Source organism: Desmodus rotundus, chromosome 9 (genome assembly GCF_022682495.2).
Source record: "Desmodus rotundus isolate HL8 chromosome 9, HLdesRot8A.1, whole genome shotgun sequence".
NCBI lineage: Eukaryota > Metazoa > Chordata > Mammalia > Chiroptera > Phyllostomidae > Desmodus > Desmodus rotundus.
Genome location: NC_071395.1, coordinates 18,096,340 through 18,122,453, shown reverse-complemented (window position 1 = coordinate 18,122,453; position 26,114 = coordinate 18,096,340). Strand labels below are relative to the sequence as shown.

Here is a 26,114-nt window from a genome sequence, read left to right as displayed (position 1 = left end):
CCTAGAATTGTTATAAGGTTAATCTTGAAAGGATTTAATGAAATATGGTCCAGCGTTAAGAAGGAAGACATACGATGTAATTAAAACTCTGGGGCAAAGGAAATGCCAGGACAGCTTCTGCCACCCTCGAACAAGATCATCTAAAGCCACACACAGTTTGTAGTTTGGTTTTAAACCCACAAATGAAATAGCTGATTAGCTGAATCTGCATGTTTGAAGGAAGAGAATGAATCAGGATGAAGCATCATTATTCTTTCCCATGATCTGGCAGGCAGTTTTGTAGATGAACACTTTAAAAATCTGAACAATACATACATTTTCCAACCAATTTCTCCACATAATCTACAGAAGTTTTGAAAACCACTAGGAACAAAAATATGATAAATACGTATTATATTCTAGTACATTTATTTTAGTTATTTCCAAATCATTTCATTGCTATTACCAACACATTATTTTAATCTCTTATCAACAAATTATTTTAACCCCATCTCAATATCTAAAAGGATATATTAATAACAAAAACATGTAAAAAAAATAATAAAGCAGCAGCCCCTTCAGGGGTTTCTGTGCAAAGCAAAAAGAAACAGAATAGGAAAGATACACAATGTACTAAATTTCTCACTAGCACACTGACTAATGTGGAGTTCTTGGGCACAGGGCGGTATACAGTTCATGGCTGCTACAAAATGTTTTGTGAAAAAGGTCAGTTCTCCCAGGCAGTGGGTTGTGAGCATCTCTGACCCTTGACCCTTTCTCCTGCCTGCCACCCAGAATGGCCACTGCTGACCCCGTTCCCCCGCTTCCTAGGGACCAGGAAGCTGCAGGAGATACCTCCATCCTTGTGGGGGAGACCTATCCCATCTTTATTTCCTCTTCAGCCCTACTCAGCTGGAGAGAACAACGTAAATGGTAGCTAGTTTTTTCTGTAGGAACTCAACATTCTAAGAAATAAGGAACTAAAACATAGGAAACAGAGAAGATAAACTGAGAAATCATCATGTTTTCTATCTAGATTTAGAACTTCTTTTGTTACTTTAATATAGTTTATGAGAAAAATTTGTTGTTTGGTTTTTGCAAATGGGAAATTATATTCTACATTTCCCTCTCTGACTTCAGCATTTTTGAGTCTATTACATACAATGGTTCATTGAAGCTTTTTTTTTTTTGCCATATTGAGATATAGACCTACACCGACTTTTATAGACAACTATAAGGCTAAGCTCTAAGTAGTGACATTCTACAGGCATATTTTTCCTGTGACATTGGCCAAAATGGACAAGCAAACCATACCACTTGGGTAAGAAATAGGCAAACAAAATGCAATTCATGTAACTGAAATTATATTTAAAAAACGAAAAGCAGAACGTAAAGACAACCATGCTTCAATATACTGGAGTATACTTTTTTGGCTCAGAACGGCATGAGCTTTGGCAACGCAGAGCCACCATACCCTGCATGCTCCAGTCCCTGCCTCTCTGGCACCAGCCAACACCACTTCATTGCTAATGCCACACGTGGCACATGTGCTCTGTAAGGAGACCTGTGGGGTGTGTGGATTGGCTTTTTCCTGCAATCGCCTGGGAAAAGGAGTCTTCAGAAGCACTGTAAGATTAACTACAAAACTCCCTTTCTCCCCCTGTGGATTCTCAATTCAACTGCAAACATACCTGGTCAAGCAATACCCGGTTTAATTGCGTTCCTGTGTGAGTACACAACCACACTGTGCTGTGGCCAACCACTGTGCAGTCACCTGAACCCATGCTATCAAGTGAAGGCTATCATTTGACTGGCACCCGCCCAACAGTTTGGACAGACGCTCCTATGCAGCTAGTGTGCACCTGACGGATCACTTACCGCTGGCCTCACTTAGATGTGACAACTCTGCTTTTCCCAACTGCTTGCTAGCTTCCTGAAGATGGAGACCACATCTTAAGGTCTTTTCTAGGCATAATGCATTACTGTACATGAGGCTGGTCCACAATAAATGTTGATTTCTTTTTACAAAAAAATTCTCACATGTAAATAACTGAGACCTGAAAAATCCAAAAGCGTATATAACCCTCTAAACTTTTCCATTCAGATTCTTAAATTCATGAAAGGTACCACATATGCTAGACTTGCTTTAGAGATCCTTGAGCATTTAGTTGGCCAAATGGCAACTTTATTTATATTTTTATTGTAGAAAAAAATGTAACCCTTACTGAGCATTGACATTGGGGCCAGGCACTGTGCCCAGCTAAGAGGACTGCGCCTCACTGAGTCCTCACAACTGCCTCAGAGGGTAGATAAGACACTGAGTCCCTTTTTAAAAGAGGAGGAACTGAGGCACAAGGAGATTACCCACCATGCCCAATGTCCCACCGCTAGTGTGACAAAGGCAGAAATCAAACCCACGCTATTTGGTTGTGGAGCTCAAGTGCTTAGAGAAACTACTCCTATTTATGACTGGGTTAGGATACCTTGATGCTACTTTCACACACTGTATTGCAACTGATCTCATAACCAACCTGTCAAAATGGGTAGATAGCATTACAAACGAAGAACAGGAAGAGATAAAAAAAACTCTTGCACATAGCCCTAATCAAAGTATCAGATATGGTAGCCAATTACCATGTCATAAAATCCAATATTTCAGCCTTCAGTGATAGATTGAACTACTGTCTCTACTCTGTCTTGCATGACTCCTCCCTGTACATGTCCTGTATATATTTCATTATCACTTGACACACGAGCTTGGCCATGACTCACTTTGGCCAATAAAATGAGGCAGAGTTAACATTTTGAATGAAGGCTTCAAGAAGACACATTATTTCCACTAGCTCCCTGTGCTTTGATCTATAGTTAAGTCCTCACTTAAACATTGTCAGTAGGTTCTTGGAAACCACGACTTTATGTAAAACAATGTATAACAAAACCAGCTGCACCATAGACTAACTGATATAAGCATGAGTTAAGTTCCTACAGCATATTTCTGGTCACAAAGACATCACCAAACTTCTAAATAAAGACTCAAAACATGTCTAATACTAACCATTGAAATAAATGTGAGCTACATTTAAGAAAGATAAATAACAACAAGATAGTGATTTTCTACCCCGTTTACTCCAGTCTGGGGGCGCAGGTAGCTGGAGACTCTGCAGGTCTGGGTGCACGGTGAGACCCACCCTACACCGGATGCCCTTCCATCGAGGGGCCACTCATATACACACCCAATCAGACTGGAGCAATTAGACACACCAATTCACGTAACTCCTTTGGGATGTTGGAGGAAACCAGAGTAGCTGCAGAAAACCCACGCAGGTGTGGGGAGAACATGCAATCTCCCCACAGACAGTGGCCCCAACCAGGAATTGATTTATTTTTCTCATCAACATTATAACAAAATGAAGTTAAATGAAAAGACGTTCATCAAGGACCTGCTGTACTGTGAGAATGCCTAGGATGGTCTGCTGGTGGGAGGAGAATAAGAGGATGTGGAGGGAAGCTGCCAGGCCAAGTATCGCAGGAAGCCCCACCCCACTCCAGGCTCCCCTGCAGCTCGCTGGGATCCACAGAGCTGCTGTAGCCAGCATTTAAAGAATGGGAAATAAATGCTTACTTACGAATGCCCTTGAGTTTGTGGTCATTCATTATGCAACAGAAGATAACTGATACAACTTCTGTATCGCTGTAACAAGTTAAGTAATTTCACAAATGCCTCACTGAATCCTGACAACTTTGGAAAGTTTTTATTGGTCCTACCTTCTCCGTCTACCAGTACATAGACCTGTATATAAATAAATTATTTGTACAACCCATACCAGCCTATGAATGAGCATCTCCTGGAGTATGGGGTCTGTGAGTCTGTTGGGAACCGTCCTGCCTGGTTTCAGAGACTGTAACCCCCCATGGCTATGGCTGAGTGAGAGACCTTGGGACCCTATGCCACTAAGGAGACAAAGCTTATCTCCCTGGCAGGGGCACCGCCTCTGCTCACTTTACTTCACCTTGCCTGGCCCCAAGTGCATGACTGGTTAGCCAATGACAGGTAGGATTCCTCAAGGGAGGGATGACCTAAGGCAGGCATGGTTATAAGGGAGCCCTCAGGGAAGGACTTGGGGGCTATGGAAAAGGGGGTGATGGACTCTTGCCCCTTGGCTTTGACATAGCCTGAGTCCTCATTCTGTCTGCAAGAAGTCTCCTAATCTCTTGGCTGCCTTACTTCCTCTGCTCGACCTAAGCCTGAAACAATGCTGGAGGTTGGTGCAGCCCAGTGCTGGAAAGGGCGATTCCCGGGGGGGGGGGGGGGGGGGGGGGGGGGCGGGGATCAGGCCTGAGAAAGAATGCATAAAATCCTGTGAAACCTGCTTTGCTAATACCCTCAATTTAAATGATAAGGGTCCAAGCATGAATGAGTTTGTTCCCCAAAGTTTTATGGCCCTTTGACTATCTGACCCTGACTCAGAATAAGCCCTCAGAGTTCTCTGAATGTTATCTATTATTTGATCATTTCTGCCTGACAATGACTGATGAGCTTTCCATACACACCCTGTATTCCTATGCAAATTAAGCCAATAAAAGCCAATCAAGGCAAGGGTCAGCATGCTCTCCCCTTGCGAGAGTTGCTGTGCCGTCCCCCTTCCTCCACAGGACTCGGTAGTCCATGTGAATTTGTCTTGTCTCAGCCACAACACTGCGGACACTGCAGGCCGTCCAGTGACCATGTCATGAGTCTATGTTTTTTAAAAATTCCACAGGTGATTTGATCTGTGTAGTCATGGTTAAGAACGCCTGATGACGGCTGCGAACGGCGGTGACCCTGCCTATTCATGGTCCAGGTTTTGCCGCACTTTCACCTTCAGGCAGGGTTTCTGAGTCCATGGGAGCCTGGGACTTCAGGCCTGTCAAGTTCACAGTGAAGCATGGCCACAGTAAGTCTAGCCCTGTTGGGACCATACCAAACATTCCTCCCTGACACCCTCAGGCAACGCCAGGCACGGTTTGCGGTGCCCGTCCCCAGGATGAGTGGAGATGCTAATGGACATCCTACAATCATCAGTCAAGCACCCCGTGTGAGGCTCTGTGCCAGGTGCCCGAGCGTACATCTTACCTCATATTCACATCCGGAAAAAAGAACAATGACATCAATCAGTACTTGGATGAAGGCCACACTGTTACTAAATGGTGAATCCAGAAATCAAATTCAGGTCTGTCCAACTGCAAAACCCCCATTCTTTATCTCCAAAGTAACCCATTTCGGCACCAGTGGCTCTCACAAAGGCTCCGTGGAAAATGTATTTGAAGCAATGACCTCTCCAAGGTCTCCAGGGATGACAAGTCTCTCCACTGTCAGGACCAAGGCGGGATGTGAGAGGTGGGAGGAACATGCAGGGGTACCGGAGTGGGGACGGGGAGGAGGACGTGATCACAGATGGGGAGCTGGGAATAATCAGTTGGTAAGTGAGGCAATTATCCAAATATTGGGTAGCATCTTCCAGAACACTAGTCCAAAGGGATATTATGAGGGCATTCTGCATGAAGGGGTTCTATGACCAAATAACTTGTGAAATGTTTTAGCAGTTTCTTCAGTGCGGCAGATCTCAGTCTTTAATTTGCTAATATGCACTGTGAATCTCCAAGAATTAGGATTAGATAGAGTGAAAGAGAGAGATTGCTTTTTTTAAAAAAAAAAACTACTTCTCCAGAGAACAGAGAAAAATTGTAATTTAGAAAAAGAATCTTCTGAAATTTGGTCCATAAATTGTTTAAAGGTATTCTAAGCAACCATTTCATTATAAACTGAATGCAATTGGGACTTCCTCACAGTCAACAACAGTCTAACATTATCATCCGTTTTTTGGTAAGTCAGCAAACAGTTATTCAAAAAGACGTATTCACTTAAAGGGGGGGGGGGATGGTTATACAGGGAGGGGGGAAGCGTAAGGCTGCAAGGAGAAAGAGCACAGAATTTTAGGAAACTGCTGTGAAGAATAACTACAAACCGAAACTGTATTCCAATAGCATGCCAGGCGGCAGGAAACAGGATGGAGTTTTGGAAGGCAGAAAGACAACAAAAAAATTGAATATATTAAAACCATTTTAGCAAGAAAGCTGTTAGAGATGCTACCTAGACTTTTAGGTACTGTGTTGTCACGATACAAAATTGTTTCAGAGGTGATAAGGCAACTTAGTGAGACCAAAAAACAAAAAAAAAAACCCTCAAAACATTGACACATGAGCCCTTGCTACACACATTCACATAGTCACAATGTAGCTCTTCGTCACATTTTCTGGGGTCACATTAGCCTAAACAACAAAATAAGGATATTTGCTACATAAAGTAGGTCTAAATTTTACGTAAGTAAAAGAAATAGTTTGTTTTTCTTCCCACAATAAACTGCTCCTTATGAGTGACTAAAATGTTCTTCAAGACATTTTCAGTTATCTTGTCAACGTCGCAAGCACTGCCTTATCTAATTTGTTCTTTTCACACAATAGTTCCTACCACAGGAACATCTCAAAATATTTGGAATACAAAAGTGACATGCAGAAGAGAATGCTTTCAAAATGTGTCATCTAATTTCCTAAATTTCAACACTGTATCGGAAACACTCACTGAATTCTCTTTTCCAAAGTAATTCCTTTAATCAGGACATAATTACAGACCGGATAACGTTTGGGGCCAAATCGGTTTCTTTTAAAAGCATGCAAAGCTCTCCCACTCTATTCCTGTCTGAACTCTCCTCATCCCCCACTTTGATACAAGCCTTGTTTACACAAGATGACTTGCTCTGATGCTCATGTGACCTACTATTAGTTGGACATTTTATTTTTACTCATCGTAATTAGTTGACACTCACTGGTTGTTATTAACATGGTTGGTTATCAAACCCACAACTCCTCTTCACATTCTCTTATCAGAGAGGTATGTGCGTTTCGAGTTTACTTTAGAAGCTCTGACGCGTGGCCTGGGTTTATCGCACCCGAGTATATTACATCCTGCTGTATCTTCCCTTTAAAAACAAACAGCAAACTCTTTCTGTCACGTTGATAGATGGCTTTGTTTTAAAGACCTGCTCACTGTGACATAATAGCTGAAATTTAAAATACATCCAGTCCTCCTCACCTGCAGACTGTGTATTTGCAAGTTCGCCTGCTTGCTAAAATTTATTCTTAGTGCGCAAATCAATACCTGTGGCGCTTCTGTGGCCCACTGGTGAAAACTTTGAGTCGCCCACTGGACACAGTCCCCCGGCTGAGGTGGGACAAAGCCAGGCTCTGCTGTTGGGTTTCGGCGCTCACAGTTTTTGTGGTCTATTTAGTGCCACCTTATTTGCGTTTTTGTGCTTCTTGTTGGTTCTCTGCTTCAAATCGTCCCCAAGCATAAAGCTGCAGTGCTGGCTAGTATTCCTAAGATCAAGAAGGTTGCGATGTGCCTTGCAGAGAAAATGCCTGTGTCAGATACACTCGTTCGGGCACGAGTCAGTGCTGTTGGCTCTAAGTTCGTGTAAATGAATCAACTACATATGTACATACATATATATACATGTGTATATATACACACGTGTATGTATAAAACAAGGTGTCTTTAAACAGAGATGCGCATAAAACAAGATTGTATATTGTCTGGTTGATGCAAGTTGAGACCACACCTCATGGGAACCTAGCCCTGTCTTCCCCAAGGAGTAACAAATCAGGATTTGCTAATTCAGTGTTTGTGGCTACCTTATAGAACCTAACTACAGTGACTGGAGAGAATCAACTGTACCATTCCCAGCAGGGAAAGCTCCCCAAACTTGCAATTGTTTTTTTAAAATAAACCCTAACCTTGCTTGCCACAAAAGGTTCAGTCCCACCTTGCTTCACAGCCTTCCTTTCCCACCGAGGTCTTGGATGTTCTCCTGTATTCTGTAGTAGCATTCACTCTGACACTGGAATGTCCAAAGTCAACCACTCCTCTAGGGACAATGCTCCAATGAACGAAACCAACCTGAGTGCAGAGCAGAAGGAGGAAGCTTCCATTCTCCTGAACACTGGACCAGGGGCAGGTGTGTGAAGAGAAGGTGGGAGAAGCTGTCAATCTCTGCCTCTTCTCCATCCAGATGCAGGGCAAGGCAGCCCACCTATGTGTGCCTCACATGACCCTGAGAGAGGTCAAGGACTCCACAACTTATGCCCCACACAGGTGTGCCACCTGGGCAGGTGCACAGAGCCCGTTGCTTGCTTTAATATTCTGATGTTGCTGTCTTGAAATTCTTCATAATTTTTAAATAAGGATCCCTACATTGTCATCTTGCATTGGGCCCCACAAACTAGGCAGCTGGTTCGCTACTCAGTGTCAGGTGAGTCCCAAGAAAGGGAAGCTCACCTCTGCCCAGTGGAGTGGGGACAGCACGTGTCACCTAGAGAAGGAACGGAGGGGCCTGTCAAAGGGTAGCAAGGAGGCACTGTGTCTGGCGATGTCTCCCTAGGGCTCCTAGGGCACTGCCACCTCTAGTAAAAAGGTTTGGACAAAGAAGAGTGACTCCGGGACCAGTCCCTGTGGAAACCCAGGATGGCTGTGGGCTAAAATAAGGGATCCCAATACACATTAAGAGCAGATCTCTGCTATTTTTTCACAGCATAGTGTCACCAGTTTTTGTACACAGTCTGCTGCAAAATTTGCTCCAGTTACAATGTAGCTCTTTGTCACATCTTCTGCGGTCACATTAGTCTAACATCAAAATAAGGATATTTGCTACATAAACTAGGTTTAAATTTTACTTAAGTAAAAGAAAGAGTTTGTTTTCTTTCCCACAAAAAAAATCTACTTAAAAAATCCTCCCACCCAATAACATTATTTTTACCTCATTAGGCCAACAATAAAGTGGATATTAAAAAGAGTAAATTTAATGTATACCTAGATGAAAATAAACAAGGCTTTTTGTCTACCCGACACTTAATGACAAACTGCCCTGTCCCCCTTAATAAAATGATCAACTTAGTGTAGAAGCCATACACATGGATATACAGAGACGTATCTACCAGGCAGTATCAGTCCTCGTTATTTCCACTGCCTCAACCTTTGGAGGCCCCTTAGGAAACCAGGACATTCAAGCATTTCTGCGGCATGACTTGCAGCCAGCTCTGGGGCTTGGCAACTGGGTAGAAGGCACTGGAGCAGCTCTTTCCAAGCCCTGTGGCACTCTCGGCACTCCCCAGTTTCCCAAGTTATAGTAGGGCTTGTACTCATCCAGATTCTCTGCTTCACGTCTCTGCCTCTGCCTGGCACCTGCCACGCTACTCTGGACCACTCCTGCACTGCCGGGAGGGCCTCCTGATTGGCTGTGTGGTCCTCCTTCTTGCATTTTAGCATCAGTCCGGTGACAGGCTGACCCCAAAGCACAGTTTTATTTTATTGTTGTTTCATCAAAAGCTGACATTCGCTCTCCACTGTTTGAACTTAAGTGAACTCCCCGATCCGAGTTTCTCCAAACTCACTTCCTGCTATGTCCTGACGTGACTCTCATTCCCCTTGGTACCTCCCTTCACTGTCAGTCTTGTTTTCTCCCCTGCTGCTGTGTGTGGGGTTGGGGCTGGGGGGCAGTGGTCTCTCTTCATCAGTCTCCCCATTTGTAGCCCAGTGTGCATTCTACTTCTTCACAAACTCTTCCCTGCTCCACTGGTTCACACTTCTGTCTTTCAGCTGACTAGCAATGTCTCTTAGACCTTTGTCTTATCTAATCATGTCAGGCGTTTTTTCGACTTCCTCATCAAAGAGAGACTAAGTGCCTGGAGAGTGGGGACCTCATGCCCTCACCTTCTGAATGTGCCAGCACTTTGAGACTCCCGGTGCATACACTCTAAGACCATAGCTTTGCTTGGGATTCCAGACTCATTAAGTAGACTGGCAGACTGGGTGCTCACCTAAGTAAATTTTATGTGTATTTTATAGGCATGCACAATACCCATATATAGGTATCTATATCCATATATTTATGGAAACCTTCCAGGCAAAAAGTGCATGGACTGAACCTTGTTCTCTCATTTCCCTATATCAATGCCTCAATTGTCTAAAATAGAGTTTGAGGAAGCTATTACCCAGCTCATTATTATACAATGTAAACAATACAAAACTGTATGTGTCACCAAATTAGCCTAGCTATATCAGCGTGAAAATTGCAAGTACAACTGCATAAAAAGCCAAATCATTATCATTGGTTTTTTACAATAAAGTAGGGATGGGTCTTCAATAAATGACTTTAACAATGTGTTACTAAAAACACATCTTATTAGCCAAAGCATAGGAGCATTTACATTTTTAAGGCTCTCAAAAATTGTAACGTATTTCAATAGGTCATATCACGACACTCTTTTCTATTGCTACCAAGAAGCACCTTCATATTCAAGTGTCTTAGTTGGCATAGTGACTATATTTTTAAGTCATTTCTACATAAATGTGTTACTGTGGACAGCCTGTTGCAGTACTGTCCCATTACAGTAACAGCTTTTCCCAAATATAAATTTGCCTCACGGTCACCAATCACCTGGTCACGCCAGGTGTGAGCTGGGAAAGGAGGGGAAGCACTCACAGTCCCAGCAGCACATTAGAAAAGGCAGTGCTATTGCGGTAAGTTTACATGGTTACATGAGAACTAGTGGGGTGATCACACTGCAGGGTATAAATATGTTGAATCACTGTGTAGGATGCCTAAAACTAACACAGCCAATATAAGATTGTGTGCCAACTACACACAAAATAAATACATTTAAAAGGAAAAGAAGCCCTGACCCATGTGGCTCAGTTGGTTGGGCATCGTCCCACAAAGCAACAAGGTCACTGGTTTGATTCCGGTCAGGGCACATGCCTAGGTTGCAGGTCCGGTCCCCAGGGTCAGTTGGGGCTCATACGAGGCAACCAATCGATGTTTCTCTCATCAATGTTTCTCTCCCTATCTCCCTCTCTTCCCTTCTAAAAATAGTGTTTTTAAAAAGGCAGTGTTTACCTACACTCCAGCCCAGCATTACTTCTGAGTAACAATCCTGATAGCCATCCAGCCACAAACATCTCACCTAGTTTGACAACATGAAAAGCACAGGGGAAAATTAACCCTCTTTTTTAAAATTGAAAACAAAATGCCACTTCCTTCCAGTCACTGTGAAGGTTTGGTATAATCTTTAACCTAATAAATACTTTCTGTCCATAAACTTGGACTCCACCAAACTGATTCATTCTTTGTCATTTCCTGCTAAAACCAAATCTTCACCCTCTGAAACAACTCAGATTTCTTCAGGAATGTCTGCCTCCTATCTGGAGTAGGGTTTAGGGACCACAAGCTGTGAACCATATTACAACTCTGAGATAGAATCATCTGAAACAGCTTCCCACACCCTGGGACGTACAATCCTTTAGCACTGATCATCTTTGTGAACTCACTTCACACTCTCCAGAGTAAACTTTTTAAAATTCAAATCTGATACTTACAATTCTTCGGTGGCAACTCAAAGTCCACCGGGTGAGGTTTCTATCCCTCGGAAACGCAGTGCATGCTGTGCATAACCTTGTCCCTGCCTCTTTCGTTTCAAAAATCTACACTCGACCAGACGCACATGCCTACATCCCTTACACTGGCCATTCCGAAACCACTCACATTTCCTTCAAAACCCCCTTTTCTTTCCTCTTTTATCCATTAAACCAGGACATGGTTTCTCAATATCAGCACTGTTGATGTTTTGGACCAGCCAGTTCTTTGTTGTGGAGGGCTGTTCCATGTACTGTAAGATAGGTAGCAGCACCCCTGCCCCCCACCTATTACTGACTCTACCCTTCCTGCAAATGTCCCCTCAGGGGCAAAATCCCCTCTAGTCGAGAGTCACTAAATCACATAGTCAACAAATCCCTATATGCCCTTAGTACGCAAAGCCCCTTATAAGCCAAATTCATTGCACATAGCTTACAAGGTCATATGACTCAAACCACAGCAACTCTTCAAAAATAAATTGAGTGTTTCCCTAAAAGCAGCCAGTATAGGTCAAGAGCAGGGAAGCTAATGGCCTATGATGGTGCTCTTGTACTGGGCCATAACCAGCAACTCAATCAGACATGTCCTAGGCCCTAGCATCTAGAGGCTCAGTGACAAACATGCTAAAAGACACAAGAACAGAGTTGCAGAGAAATCAGGAGTCATGTGCAATGAAGAGAAATCATGGGACTGTAGACACACATGTGACTGTGGATGCACATGGAGGGAACATGCATTAGGAAGACACCTGAGAACAGAGGATCCACAGTAGACGCTGGGATTTAGAATTGCTGTTGTACTTTTGTTGCTGCAGGTCTAATTATGAACCTGACACGGTTCCCTACAACCCTTACTTCCCTGTGTATCCTAAAATATGTCAGAAAGACACTGGATCCAACTTGAAAATGGTTCCACTGACCAAATCTAGGATATCTTGAGCCACAAAATAAATGTTAGTGAGGAATCATAACCACCCATGCAATGAAATAAATAAACTCTTTATCATTTAAGGCTGAATATAAGTTTTGGGGGAAAGTCCAGGAAGCTATTCAGAGCCAAGCTTAAAGACTTTTAAAGTAAATAACCATAGCATATAATAGGTTACAGTAAACAGTTATGAATAATTATAAAGTAGTGAAATGGATCTTCTTTTGAATTTTGAAAACGAGCTCTGAGCGTTTAAAAGCGTCTGGGGCAAAGGCAGCTTCACAGGGTAAGTGTGGCCGTATCCAAGAAGTCGAAGTGAAACCCAAGGACGAAAGTTCTGCGGATGTGCTCTGTAACATCCCTCGCAGGAAGATACTGCCACGTATCCAGCTCAGGGTGGTCACGAGAGTAAATGACGACATGTGTAACCAGTCTGCCCCCATAGCTGGCACCCACGGGGCACTGTCCCGTCACTGACAGTCCTTAACGACATTGCTCGTTGAACGAGCGTGAACCTTGTCCCATTCGATGCGATAATGCTGTTGTGAACTGAATGGATTTAAACCAAATTTCAATTTTTTCTGACTCCAGGGCATATAATCAGTTCCGTAGGGCACAAATCATACTGACTACGACCCTCTCAAGTCCTAGACATTCAAGAAGGGATGTAGACACTGGCTGGTGCTGCTTAGGCAGGAACGCTCTGGAAGTGAAAATCACTTTTAAAACTTCCAAAAAAGTTTCAAACTTTTATCTACATGTAAAAATCTGGACTACCAAATTAAGTGAAAATTTAACAGAATGTTCAAATTTGGATTAAGTTACCTAACTGGGCTTTTCCAAGTTTCCATTTACACAACGTTTTTTATAAAAAGGAAACTTTTTTAATTTGCACTTTTCACAATGGCACGTGTCAGCCATAATATTTTACCACTAAAATATGTTAACACAGGTGATCCAAAAGATTAGGGGTTTAATAAACTTAATCCTTCAGAAACACAACCGTGTAACTAGTGTCAGTTTTGATAAGTACCAATACGCGGGTATTTAAATATCTTCCATAACTCATACTTACAATGGCATTTTCACGACTTAGCATGTGGGCAGAGCGATATTTTCAAATATAAGCAAGTGTCTTTATGTTCACATTTACAGAAGCTTGTCATAAATCATTACATATTTTTTTTAAATAAAAGTTTTACTATTTCAAGTCTCAGGAAGAACCTGAAATGCACAAGGACAGAACGTCCCTGTTGGGGTAAGTGCTGCCTCATTTCTAACAGTCTCCTGGCTCAGAGAATAAACTTCTGTGGAGGCGAACCTCTAATGACTACAGAGCCTCCCAGCACTCTGTGCCGGAGTCTGGCAGCTGCATCACACCACAATTAAAATGTGCTAAAAATATACAGAGGATACTCATAAAAGCTAGTTTCCCTGTTTGAAGTGTGATGCTCTTCCTTACTTTAAAAAAAAAAAAAACTGCAAGAGGTTAATTTTGAAACCCAGAAAAATCATGCAGTTACTGGGAAAAAAAAAAAAAAAAAAAACCAACAACAAACAATACAGAATCTAGCACTAGTTTTCTCCACGAAGTAATTTTCAGTTTACATTCAGTCACTTACTTTTCTATGAGGCAGTACCCTAAGAATGTGGATAACCGTGCTTAAGCTTAACTTTTGCTCTCCAGAAAAGCCTAGACTGAAAATAAACACTTCCCCCAACTAAAGGGAACGGAGTAGACAGGCCAAAGCAGAGGTCCTTAAATCTGCACTGTGATCTGCAAACAAGCTGATCACACACAAAATGCTGAATCAGGCTTGAACTGAGAGAGAAGCAGCACGGACTTCAAAAGGTTCTAGAAAATTAGCAAGCTGGACTAAATAGTTTCCTATATCAGTTATATATTCTAAACCACAAGACTGAGTGTGCACCTGTCCTTGTTATCACCACGAAACATGATGAATAAAATGACCCTTTCATGAAATCCAATAAAACTTGGAAAGTTATATATATTTTTTATCCTCACCCAAGGACATGCTTATTGATTTTAGAGAACGGGAAGGGAGGAAGAGAGAGAGGGAGTGAAACATCAACGTGAGTGATCGGTTGTCTCCTGCATGCACCCTGATTGGCGATGGAACCCACGACCCAGGTAGGTGCCCTAACTGGGCATCAACCCGTGACCTTTTGGTTTACTAGACGACACTCCAAGCAACTGAGCCACAGCAACTGGGGTGTGAAGTAACCATCAATTACCAAGCATCTATTTCAAGCAGTCTTGACTCGATTCTGAATCAAAATATCACAAAGCAAACATTACCTGAATACACCAAATACCAGTAATATCCTCCTAGGATTTTTGGCATCGACGAAGGTTATAAAGCAAACATTAATTGAAGCATTAGGTCTTTTAGTTCAAGATTAAGCCACACATGTGGACTATTTGCTAAAAAGGTTTCCTTTTTGTCCCTACTAAGCTTCACATTTTCAAGACTAGTCGGTCAGCACTAGCCTCTGATATAAAACTGATACATGATCACCTGCCTTTTCTCAATAAACTATTTTCTGGAAGAGAAAGTAGCAAAGGTAGAAGTGATAAGAGGAATGCAGAGGGGTTTCAGTTTCACAGGAAGTGTGTTTTCCCATGCAACAAATTAAGTATATGCACTGTGGCTGGCTGTGACAGCTGATCCTTACCAAGTCCCTCCCAGCTACAGAAATACCAGGGCCCATGCTGGCGGTGCTGCCGCTAGGTCAACGTTTTGTCTCCAGCTTTCATAGTATCTCCCAAGTTCCCAAATACTTATCTCTTCTAGTGATTGACCTCAAGGAATCTATCCTAAAAAAAGGAAATGATCCAAAGCATGTTAAAATCTATAGACAGCAGGATGATTGGAGATTCAAAGAATGAAAAACTAGAAAGCCAAATGTATAGCAATTGGTTAAATAATAATACATCTAGCCAATGGAACATTATTTAGTCACTTAAGTATGAATTATGAAGATTACATAACATGGAATACAATTAATAAGTGAAAAAGGAGAGGATACAGGATTACACACAAAACCACATTATGTAAAAATTATGTGTACATGTGTATTTAAAGTGCATTAGCAAAACTGTCATTAGTGGTCCCCTTGAAGAAGTAGAATGAGGTTTGGGAAGAAGGGCAGATGTGAAAAGAAACATTTACTTTTTGCATTTCTCTCAACAGTTTATATTTTTTCCTAGTAGAAACGTACTGATTTTACTTGAGTAGTTTTCTCTTAAGGAAGAAAATAAAACATGTACATGAAAATATAGATAGGAATACTTGATTATAAAACCAGTGTTAAAATAGAATGTGCATTTCTTTTTTCCTCTATTTTCTAAACTTTCTGCGATGTCATAGTCTTTAATTTTTTTAATTAAATCTATAAAATCTGAATCATCTTTTTGTCAAGTATATAATCATTCCTCAACCTATTTTTTTCATTTTTCAGATCTTACTTGAAGAATAATTTTACCACCTTTAGATAAACCCCAGATAAAATTGCATCACTCTAAAACGTTTAAAAAATTGAAATGAAATAACCTGATAGTCCATTAGTTATTTTTCCTGCTCCTGACTACTATCACCGATGACACCCACAAAGCCCGACCCCAAAGGGCTCAAAGCACAGCTGTGCGAGGGGCGAGGTCTAGGATCACACTTCCTGGGTGTGAATCCCGGCCCAGCAGCAGCGGGGTTTTGAACAGGTTACTTGATTGCCCTTTGTTTCAAGGTCCCCAGTGTGAAACAGGAATGAGGACACCTCGCTCTCCAGGCTGCTGTGAGGATGAGTGGGGAAGGCTACCAGAAAGCGCGATCACAGTGCCCTACCCAGTAAGCTACTGGCTTTTAGCTATTCGCTAGTTAAGCTGTTAGCTATTATTCTAAGCACTGGGAACTACATAACAAAAAACATTTTAATAATTATTATAACCACTAAAAATGCACTTATAACAAAAGCGAAATGAATTTAACACAATCCTTATGCTCCATACAGTGCTCCAGCTTAGGCAGCGAAAGAATAGAGAAACAAGAGCTCACAGTGATGTCATCTTCATCCCACCTACCCCTTAATTGCATAATTTGTTGTGAGCTAACATTGTTTTTCCTAAACGTCTACTATGTACTCTGGAAGTGCAGAGTGTTCTCCTTGGGGGTAGGATTTTAGGGTTTTAGGGTTTTCCTCCAGCTTCCCACGAAAAGGGAGAAGATGTTTATTAGAGGTCGGGGGAAAGTTCTTCTATAATGGATACCAGAACGGCAAAATGCAAACTTGACTTCAACAGCCCTGGTTGGAATGGCTCAGGGGATTGAGCTGCGGTCTGAGAACCAAAGGGTTGATGGTTCGATTCCCAGTCAGGGCACATGCCTGGGTTGCAGGCCAGGTTCCCTGGTGTGGAGCACAGGAGAGGCAACCACACATTGATGTTTCTCTCCCTCTCTCCCTTCCTTCTCCTCTGTCTAAAAATAAATGAATAAAATCTTAAAAGAGACAGAAATTTTTAAAAAACTTTACTCCAACAAAGTTCTTCTTTCTTTGCACTCTTTAGATTACTTTTTGAAAAGAGGTGTTCATTAAATCAAAAACAAAGATTAATCCCCCATCCTGACCTTTTCTGCTTAGATCAGAGATTAAAGAACAAGTTGAATGTTTTCTCCCTTTCTTTACCTGGACTTCCTGCTGTACTGAAAAATCCCACTAGTTATTCCTTTAGTCTGTTCATTCCTGATCGGGATAGTTTTCCTTTACTTGAGATAGGTCGGGGCGACCCATGCTTCAGAGATATGAATGCATCTACTTAGACACAACAGTTGTCTGGATTTCTATAACTCTGCCCTCATCTACTTCAAGGAAAAATTCTATCGGGATTAAATGAATTGTAGAAAATATTTTTGAATAGATATCAACCATTTGATTTCTATGTAGCAATTTTTGAGAAGAGATTGTTTTAAACAAGAATGGTTAGGTAGGTCATTACACAGAAAATGAACCTTTACTGGAAACTGTGGTGCCAGGAAAGTTAAAGCCAGGTACAAAATATTTATATTCTGCTACTTGAAAGAAACTTTTATAAAAGTGAGGATGGAAACCTTCAAAGACCCTAAGATAACCGATAAGACGGAGACACTCCATGACCACCAAGGAGAACCCGCGGCACGTGGGCACCCTAAGGCTGGCAGTGGTCCCAAAGTCTGGAAGTATTTTACCCCCAAAGCATCAACTGCCAGCAATTTCTGAGTCTGTTTTGCTTCTGCCCATGACAAGAATCAACTTGTTCCAAAATTCCACTAAATATGTTTCTTTTATGTTAAAACTCTGATGTTTCTGGAAAAGCTAAAAGTTAGAATTTTTTACACATGTGGACAAAATCTATATTTGGACCTTTCAGTCTCTTAACAGAATAAAGATACATTTTTAAAAAGGAGTCCCCTGCTGTTAATTATAAGAAAGTCACTCTGACTTTTGAGATTTAAAAAACTGAACCTTGTTGTCCACACAATTCCTTTAATTTAAAAGTTCAAGGTTTCATTGGTAAAAGAAAAACAAAAGTAAAGCATTTAATCGAAATTAACTGCGTTTAAAAACTTACTTAAGAGAATAGTCATAACTTATCTTCACAGGTCATTTTTTTTTCCAGCCATGCCATCTATAAATATACAGGTTGTGAATTTTTTTCAACTGATAATCATGACATCACTTTTTATAGCATTAAATAAAACTCCACAAGAATAAATCACTATTTTTTAGACTTCTCTTTGGATACACATCAAGCCACTTGGGATGTCTTCATTTAACCCTCTGTGAAGCTGTACTACCCAACTGCACATCAGTCTCACACAACAAAGACAAAGAGGTGGAAATCCAGGAAAATAAAGTCTATAAACCATGACATTCTAGCACACCTGCCTCAATTAGATAAAAAGTGGACAGGCTATGAGAAAATCTGTAAGTACTGAAATAAAGTTTAGCATGTGGCCTAATCGATAAAGTTAATATTCAAACAAGCATCATTTCCTTCTCAATCATTTCATTTACTTTACACCAGATTTTCTGAATCTCAGCACTATTGACGTCTTGGATTCCCAAGAAAGATGCTGTGTCTGTCCTGTGTACTGTGGGATGGTGAGCAGCATCCCTGGCCTCTGCCTACCACACGCCAGTAGCAGCCTTATCCCCAGTCATGACATCAAAACGTGACTCCAAATGCTACCAACTGTCCCCAACAGCAAAAATGTACCCGGTTGAGAACCACTGCTCTACATTAAAGAAAACCCAAGAGTTAACATGGATAAAATCCTACTACTTGATCTTATTTGAAGCAATTTACAAGAGGTATAAAATATAGGAGTCATCTATACCACTAACCAAGTCAGACCTTGTAAATGGAGTCGGCACTGCAGGAAGACGTGACCACCCATTTTGACAGAAGAGAAGATTCAAGGGACACTGTGTTACCAGCATCAATGCCACTGGCACATGTCCCTTAAAACTCTAACACTGGTGTCAGGGTGGAATCGGTGACTGTTGAACATGAACTGTCCATAAATTGTTTAATCTCTATGCTTGTGTTGAAGATCAGACTGATTTAAGATGAAAACAACGAATCTGAGTAGGAAAGAACATAAAAGTTGAGGCAGATGGCCTAAACTTTTGTGCAGGAGCAACTCATTAACGGATCATAGCTTTTTTTCTCATTTCTTTTTCTTCAACCAAGCAAAGCTGTCCTTTCCTTGAGAATTTCCAGAAAGCAGATAGTTTTACATACCCATAAAAAATCAATTTATAAAATAAAATCAGAATGAACACTGCCCATTTAAAGACTTGCATTAATCTTAAGCATAAGACAAATTTTTATGCTACTTCAAAGCAAGATGTAATGTCCTCTTTATAATAAATATCAACTACAAAACAGATGAAGTTTTAAATAGCAAGTCCACTTCCAGTACAGATGTTGAGTCCCTGCCAAGAAAACTACAGCTTTGAGGGATACCTGGCACTCGGAAAATACAATATCCAAAGTTGTGTTTATTAAAAATAAAATACATTAATTTTTACAAAGAAATATTACTTGAAAGTTTAAGAGTATCTCTTTTGTTTGCACAGGAGAAATAATTTTAGACGTAGACAGTGACAAAAGTGATGCTTGTAACATTTTATAGCCACATGCCAAAATTTCAAGGATTAACTCATAATGTTTTAATTTGAACAATCTGATTGAAATCAGTCTTTGTTTTCTTTTTCAGTGCTTGAGTTTTTGCTTTTAAAGAGACACGAGGGAGAAGTAGAAGAAATCAAAACAGCAAGTACGGGATTTCTGATGGCAACTATAATTGTGTTTCCTTCTGAACTAGTTTTTTAAAAAATTCTTCCTCTTTTTTTCTTTTTTAACACAAAATTGAAACCATACTACAGAGTTTCTTTTTTTTCTTGCCTTTTTCATTTAATATTATCCCATGTCTTCACAGTCACCCCCCAAAAATTTTCATTGGCCAGTCCTATGAATTGTACGGTAATATTATTTAACTGTTTTCTACTTTAGAGATTTTAAATTGTTTCCAATCTTCTGCTCGTATTGCTGGGATGAATTCTCATGCATAAGTATGTTTGCATCTCAGGTTATTTAGGATAAATCCCTGTAAGTTAATTTTATTTGTTCAAAAAGTAAGAACATTTGTATAGTTGTACAAAACCAACTGTTTTCCATGAAGAATATGAAATTTATACTTCCATCATTCTTTGAGAATGTCAATTCATCGCATATTGAAAAATGGACATATTCAAAAACATGTTAATTCTAAATATTAAAAATAATCTCATTGCTTTAATTCATATTTAATGAGATTGAACTTTTTTATACTTAGTATTTATAATTCTACCCTTTCAAATTGTCTGAGCTTTGATTCATCTTGCCATTGCAGTATTTTTTTCATATTAAGCTACTACAACAATATAAACATACTTGCCCTTGCTGGGACATCTAGAAAGTTTTGATTATTATCTTGTACTCAACCTTTCCCTTTGTGGTCTTCCCACTACTTTTATGTTTAGAAAACCCTTTCCCATTTCAACATAACTATTGACATCTTTTCCTTTAGTTCTTTTATTTCATTTTGACATCTATACTTTTAAAACACCTGGAATTTATTTTTGGTATCGTATGAGAATGGTGATTTAATATCTGGTAGCATGAGAGCCCATTAATCATTATTTCCAAAATTTTCCTGCCTATTTTTCCAGATTAACTTTTAAAATCACTTTGTCAGGTATCCCTCCTCCTACCTCCCCAAAACTCATTTAAATTCTTATTGAAATTGCAATTAAACTATAAATAAAAATCAGGAAGAATGTAGAGAAGAAGAACACTGAATACAGGTGCTATCAGGCTTCCTTACCTTAGACCTGATTATCATAGAAATACTTCCAGTACCTCATTTGAATACCAATACATAGACCTGTTTTTCAGAGAGGACTGTTTAGTCTGTTAGAGAATTCCCCTTCTGTTCTTATTGCTAAATCCCTAAGTGAATGTAGATTTTGTATTTTGTCAAATGCTTCTGTGACATCTTCTTGGGATTACATGTGCAATAACTTTATCTTCTAGATCCCATGTATTAACATGGTTTCTTTTTTTTAATTAATTTTGATCCTCACTTGAGGATATGTTTATCGATTTGAGAGAGAGAGAGAGAGAGCGAGCGATCGGTTGCCTCCCATTTGCGCCACCACTGGGGCAGCCTAGGTATGTGTTCTGACCAGGGATCGAACCCACCACCTTTTTTGGTGTACGGGTTGATATTCCAACAAACTGAGCCACCTGATCAGGGCAACAGGTTTGTTAATAGTGAGCCACCTCTAATTCCTCTCATAAATCCTACCCATAGCAGTGCATTATTCTTCAATATGCTGATAATTTGGGGGTGCTTGTGCTTTAGGTAACATTTTTACATATAAATATTTCTAGTCTGGAGCCTTCTGAAGACAATTTTTTGGATAACTATAAAATTCAACAAGTATTATTTCAATTAAATGCTCAATGTCTTTATTTCACTTAAAATTTCCCTGGAGAACATTCATTTGAAGATTTCCAAATCTGAGGTTTAATTTTTTTTAAGATTTTATTTATTTGTTTTTAGAGAGGGGAAAGGGAAGGAGAAAGAGAGGGAGAAAATATTGATGTGAGACTCATCAATCAGTTGCCTCTAATAACGTGCCCCAACTGGGGACCAAACCCACAGCCCAGGCATGTGCCCTGACTGGAAAACCAACTGGCGACCTTTTGCTTTGTGGGACAACACCCAACCCACTGAGCTACACCGGTCAGGGTACTAAGTTCCAATTTTTTTAATCTCATCTGCATATACTGTTCATGTGCAACTTATGTTTTCTAATTTGACATACGATTTTTCCTTTTCCTTTTCACTTTTCCTTTTGTGAGGCATCTTAAATATCTGTCTCTATAGTTACTGTCTTCCCTGTGTCCACCAAGAATTAGCTATTTGACTTAGCAAATCTCCTCTCTTGTAGTCTAATTAATTTTCACTTACTTGCAGAGTACATCTTACAGAGTTTTGTGTTTGACTGTGCAATTTATTCAACTTGTAAAGCGTCTATTTCCAGTCATACTATGAACCTGTATTGGGGCAGGCTTCCTTCTAATCATTCATCTAATTAATTAGAAAAGTCATAACTTCACTATAGATTCCTGAACTTTTAGAACCTATTTTTTAAATTTTGTTAATGATTCATAAAGCAACCCACTAACTAGATCCAGTCTTAGAAAACCACTTTTTTCCCCAGAAAACACAGTTCCAGTGTTTCATATTATTCACTTGCATGAGCATCACATGAGCCAAACACTTCAAAATAAATTATTTTCAAGAAAAGAAACAAAATGAAATGAAGAAACAAATTGAATGCTGGAAACTATGTTTATACAATGTAAATATAAACAATTTAACCTTATTGTAATTAGAGAAAAATACCCTTCAGAAACCACATGTTTCTTTTGAGGAATGATAATCTGATTGTGGTAAAATTTGATATTTGTGTAACTGCTATTCATGCATTCTTGCAATTTGCCCAATTTTTTTTTTAGCCCATTAGACTTCCTGGTATATTGTTACCATAATTTGGCATGCATTTTCCTGTGTAATTTGTGTATTTTTTCCAGAAATGCTGATTAATTACCTCCACTCTTCCCTATGAAATTCATATGGACATTCCTATGACAGTATTTGCTTTTAAATGCATTTCCCATATTATACGTGAGTGAGGAGAAAAGGCTTTTCTAAAAAAATTAAATATCTTTAATTTTGACCCCCATGGCTTACCCACACCCCAAATGACTCTACTAGTCAATAGATGTTCCTATGTTAAAGAACATCCCACTTACACTTTTCCCTCAGAAGTTTCCATTTCCCTCCCAGGGACCACCAGAAGCATGGACAGATTTCTCTGTACGCACTTCTGACATATTTGGGTAAAGAGACAGGTGAGCTGCTTATACTTTCATGATGAAGGCAAATACACACGCACACCCACACCCCCTCAAGTAGGACTACTGAAAGAACACCTAGCGGATTGCAAAGTTCATACTGTCAAACATGTAACTACTGAGGAGAATTTAAAAGAAAGAAGGAGAGCTGAGGGCTAGAAACATCTCACCTGCTTCCCATCCAGAGTGCAGAGCCTCTTCACCACTCCTGAGTCTAGTTTAATGGCTTCGGTGATATCTGTCAGGACTTGTTCAAAGGAATGAGCAGTCTTCTTATTCAGAAGGATCCGCACAGCTTTTCTAGGCTTCACGCCACTTCGAATCACAGTCACTAACTTGGGTTTGATGAAATCTTTACTTTCCTTCACTTCACTTTTCACGGAGGAGGGAGCCGCCGCGGCGCGGGTTGTCCCACCCTTGATGTTCACAGACCAGTTCGGATTAATATTTTTGGTGTAATCAACTTTACGAAATGGTTCGTTTGACGCACACACGTAACTCTCACCTAAAAAGCAAAAACCAGTTTTATTAGCATGATGTCCCCACCATGGAGAACAAATGCTGGAGTCCCATTAAGTGGACTCCTAAGTGGAAGAGGTCCACTGTGAAAGGGGTTCACATCCTTCTCCTCTGGCACCCTCCCCACCACCCCTTTGGTTTTTACGGCATTGAGATCGGTTTTAGGAATAACAGGCACCATAGAGTGAAAAGCACTAGACGGAGAAACAAGAGAGCTCTGGGTTTTGTTCTGATCGAAAGTGTCATCCTGCATAATTCCTCTACACTTCGGGTCTCGATATCATTATCTATAAAATGGAGTTGTTGAACCAGACTAAACTTAAAGGACTTCCTAGTTCCAAAGTCTGTTAACTGATTTTTTCAATTGCATCTGGAAGAAATAATGATATCATGAAATAATATATTCATGTTCAGAAATAAAACTATTTTCCTCCCCCTTCCAATTATAAATTCCAGTCCTAATCAAAGAGTAATCACTACATCTTCACACAGCTGACTAAATTATATTCAGTTATAGACTCGTTTACTCAATTAATGAAGCACCACAAAAAGGAAGAAGAGTTTTGACAGCTCAAAGAAACATACTCAGGCATTTTTTTCTTAATTAAAGAATGTGGATTTAAAATAATTAGCTTAGCCCTGGCTGGTGTGGCTCAGTGGCTTGAGTGCTGGCCTATGAATTGAAAGGTTGCTGGTTTGATTCCCAGCCAGGGCGCCTGGGTTTTGGGCCAGATACCCAGTTGGGGGTGTGTGAGAGGCAACCCAGTGATGTATCTCTCACACATTGGTGTTGCTCTCCCTCTCTTTCTCCCTCCCTTCCCCCTCTCTAAAAATAAATGAAATCTTTCAAAAAATAAAATAATTAGTTTAAATAGATAACATTTTCTCTATCTATTTAAATGGCAAAGGATATCAAGTAGTTAAAATGATGGGTTCATTACAAACATAGCCTTCTGCTCAACTTTTATGAAGAAATACAAAAACTGTACTATCTGTCCGTTGGTTTACTGAGTCAATGCTCCTTAATTTGATGTTCCAAAATTATACTGAAAAATATTTTGTCACTGAATGAGCATAATTATATGTTTAAAAATCATAATTTTTCTTTTGGGAGACTCAGAAGTCACCCATTTCTTTAACCTCAACTTTTTGGCATACAAGGTTACACGCTAAGATTTTCTCTAAGATATCTGCTAACTCAGAAAGAGTCCATTATTTTTTCACTCATATATATACTCTCTCTATACATAATTCTATATATATTCCACATATAATTCCACATCTACATATAATAGCTTCATAGTGTATTAGCTTCTTAATATATTAAGTATATGATTCAGCCCTTAAGTGCTTTGAATGCTTAAAACAAAAATAACCAAAATAGTGAAAGAGAAGTCCCGAGGAAAACTTATTAATACAAATGTTATCTTTATCAGTATGCTCTTGAAATCCTGATTACTGGAGAACTTAAAGACTTCCGAAGACACAAGAACAACTCAGTAACAGCTCAGGCATACAAAAAGATCAAACAAGTGGAGTCATGTCTTCAATGTAAAGGTGTATTTGGGCGCCGTCCAAAAAAACTAGCAACCAGCCACAGACTTTACCGCTGCATCCATACCAGTAATTGGAAGTCTGGTCCAACCATCACCATTTAGAGATTTTTTTCCTCTCTGTAGATTTATGTAAATCATTTTTCATAGTGTAATCATCTGGGAAAATGTCACATAATTTTGAAATAGATATAAATTTAGTAAAATAGAACTATTATCATGTGTGTATATTAATGAGCAAAAATAAAAATTATGGTTTTCTTTAATTTTATAGTGAAAGCAACTCTCACACTGAAAAGGTCTTACTAATTTTACCTATGATAAAAATTCAATTGCTTGTTCTGATCCAAAATATTAAAATGAAATAAAAAAGAGAAACCTTAGCAAGAGAAGGTGATTTCCTTTTTTTAAAGAGCAGAGATAGATCAGCTGGAGAAAAGCCTTTCCCAATACAAAGAGAAAAGGCAATGGTAAAAAGAAAGGAAACAAGAGAAATTTAATGTCAGATTTCCTTGATCAACACGTTAACCAGAAGAGCTGCCTTTTACATTTGTCTGTATTTTGCCTGTTTACACAGGCTCGGAATATCAGAATGAAAACAAGCAAAGAAAGCCTGTCTTTTCATTTGTTTGTGTGGTTACAGATACATTTTAATTCCCTTTCTCTCCCTTCCTCCCTTCCTAATGTTTCTATTTGAAATGCCTACATCAGTTCCCTGCTCTGTAAAGTTTTGAACCAGGGCTGGCCAACGCCTGCTAGACAGAGGCAACACTTTCTCCACGTCCACAGGAGACACAAATAATAATTCATAGACTACTCCTCTGTTAAGCCTAGACCCCCCTTCACAATACCCACCAAATACCTACTATGCACCAGCTCATGTGCTAGGTGCTGACATGACATGAAACCCACTTTGGCATCCTTGGCACACAACACTTCAACACGGATGCTCAGGACATGGTTTTGAGGTCAAACATGTGTTTCTTCATACTAGGCACATAAAACCGTATGGCACAGATGTCATGCCTTGCTAACGACAGCCACCACAATACCTGGGTAGCTCCCCTTGTTATATCCCCACCCAGATCAGACAACCTGATTATA

The 26,114-nt window shown here is 40.0% G+C and overlaps 1 protein-coding gene across 6 annotated transcripts in view; it reads right to left on the bottom strand.

Annotated features, from left to right (window-relative positions):
- Window positions 1–26,114, bottom strand: part of DCLK2 (doublecortin like kinase 2) — a 124,699-nt gene that overhangs the window by 84,809 nt on the left and 13,776 nt on the right. For all 6 annotated transcript variants that reach the window (XR_006656681.3, XR_006656682.3, XM_024568949.4 and 3 more), the window contains exon 2: window positions 23,109–23,443. Coding sequence is in view for 4 of the 6 variants with exons in the window: in XM_024568949.4 (XP_024424717.1) it covers window positions 23,109–23,443 (335 nt within the window). In the remaining 2 variants the exon portion in view is untranslated. The remainder of the gene's footprint in view (window positions 1–23,108; window positions 23,444–26,114) is intronic.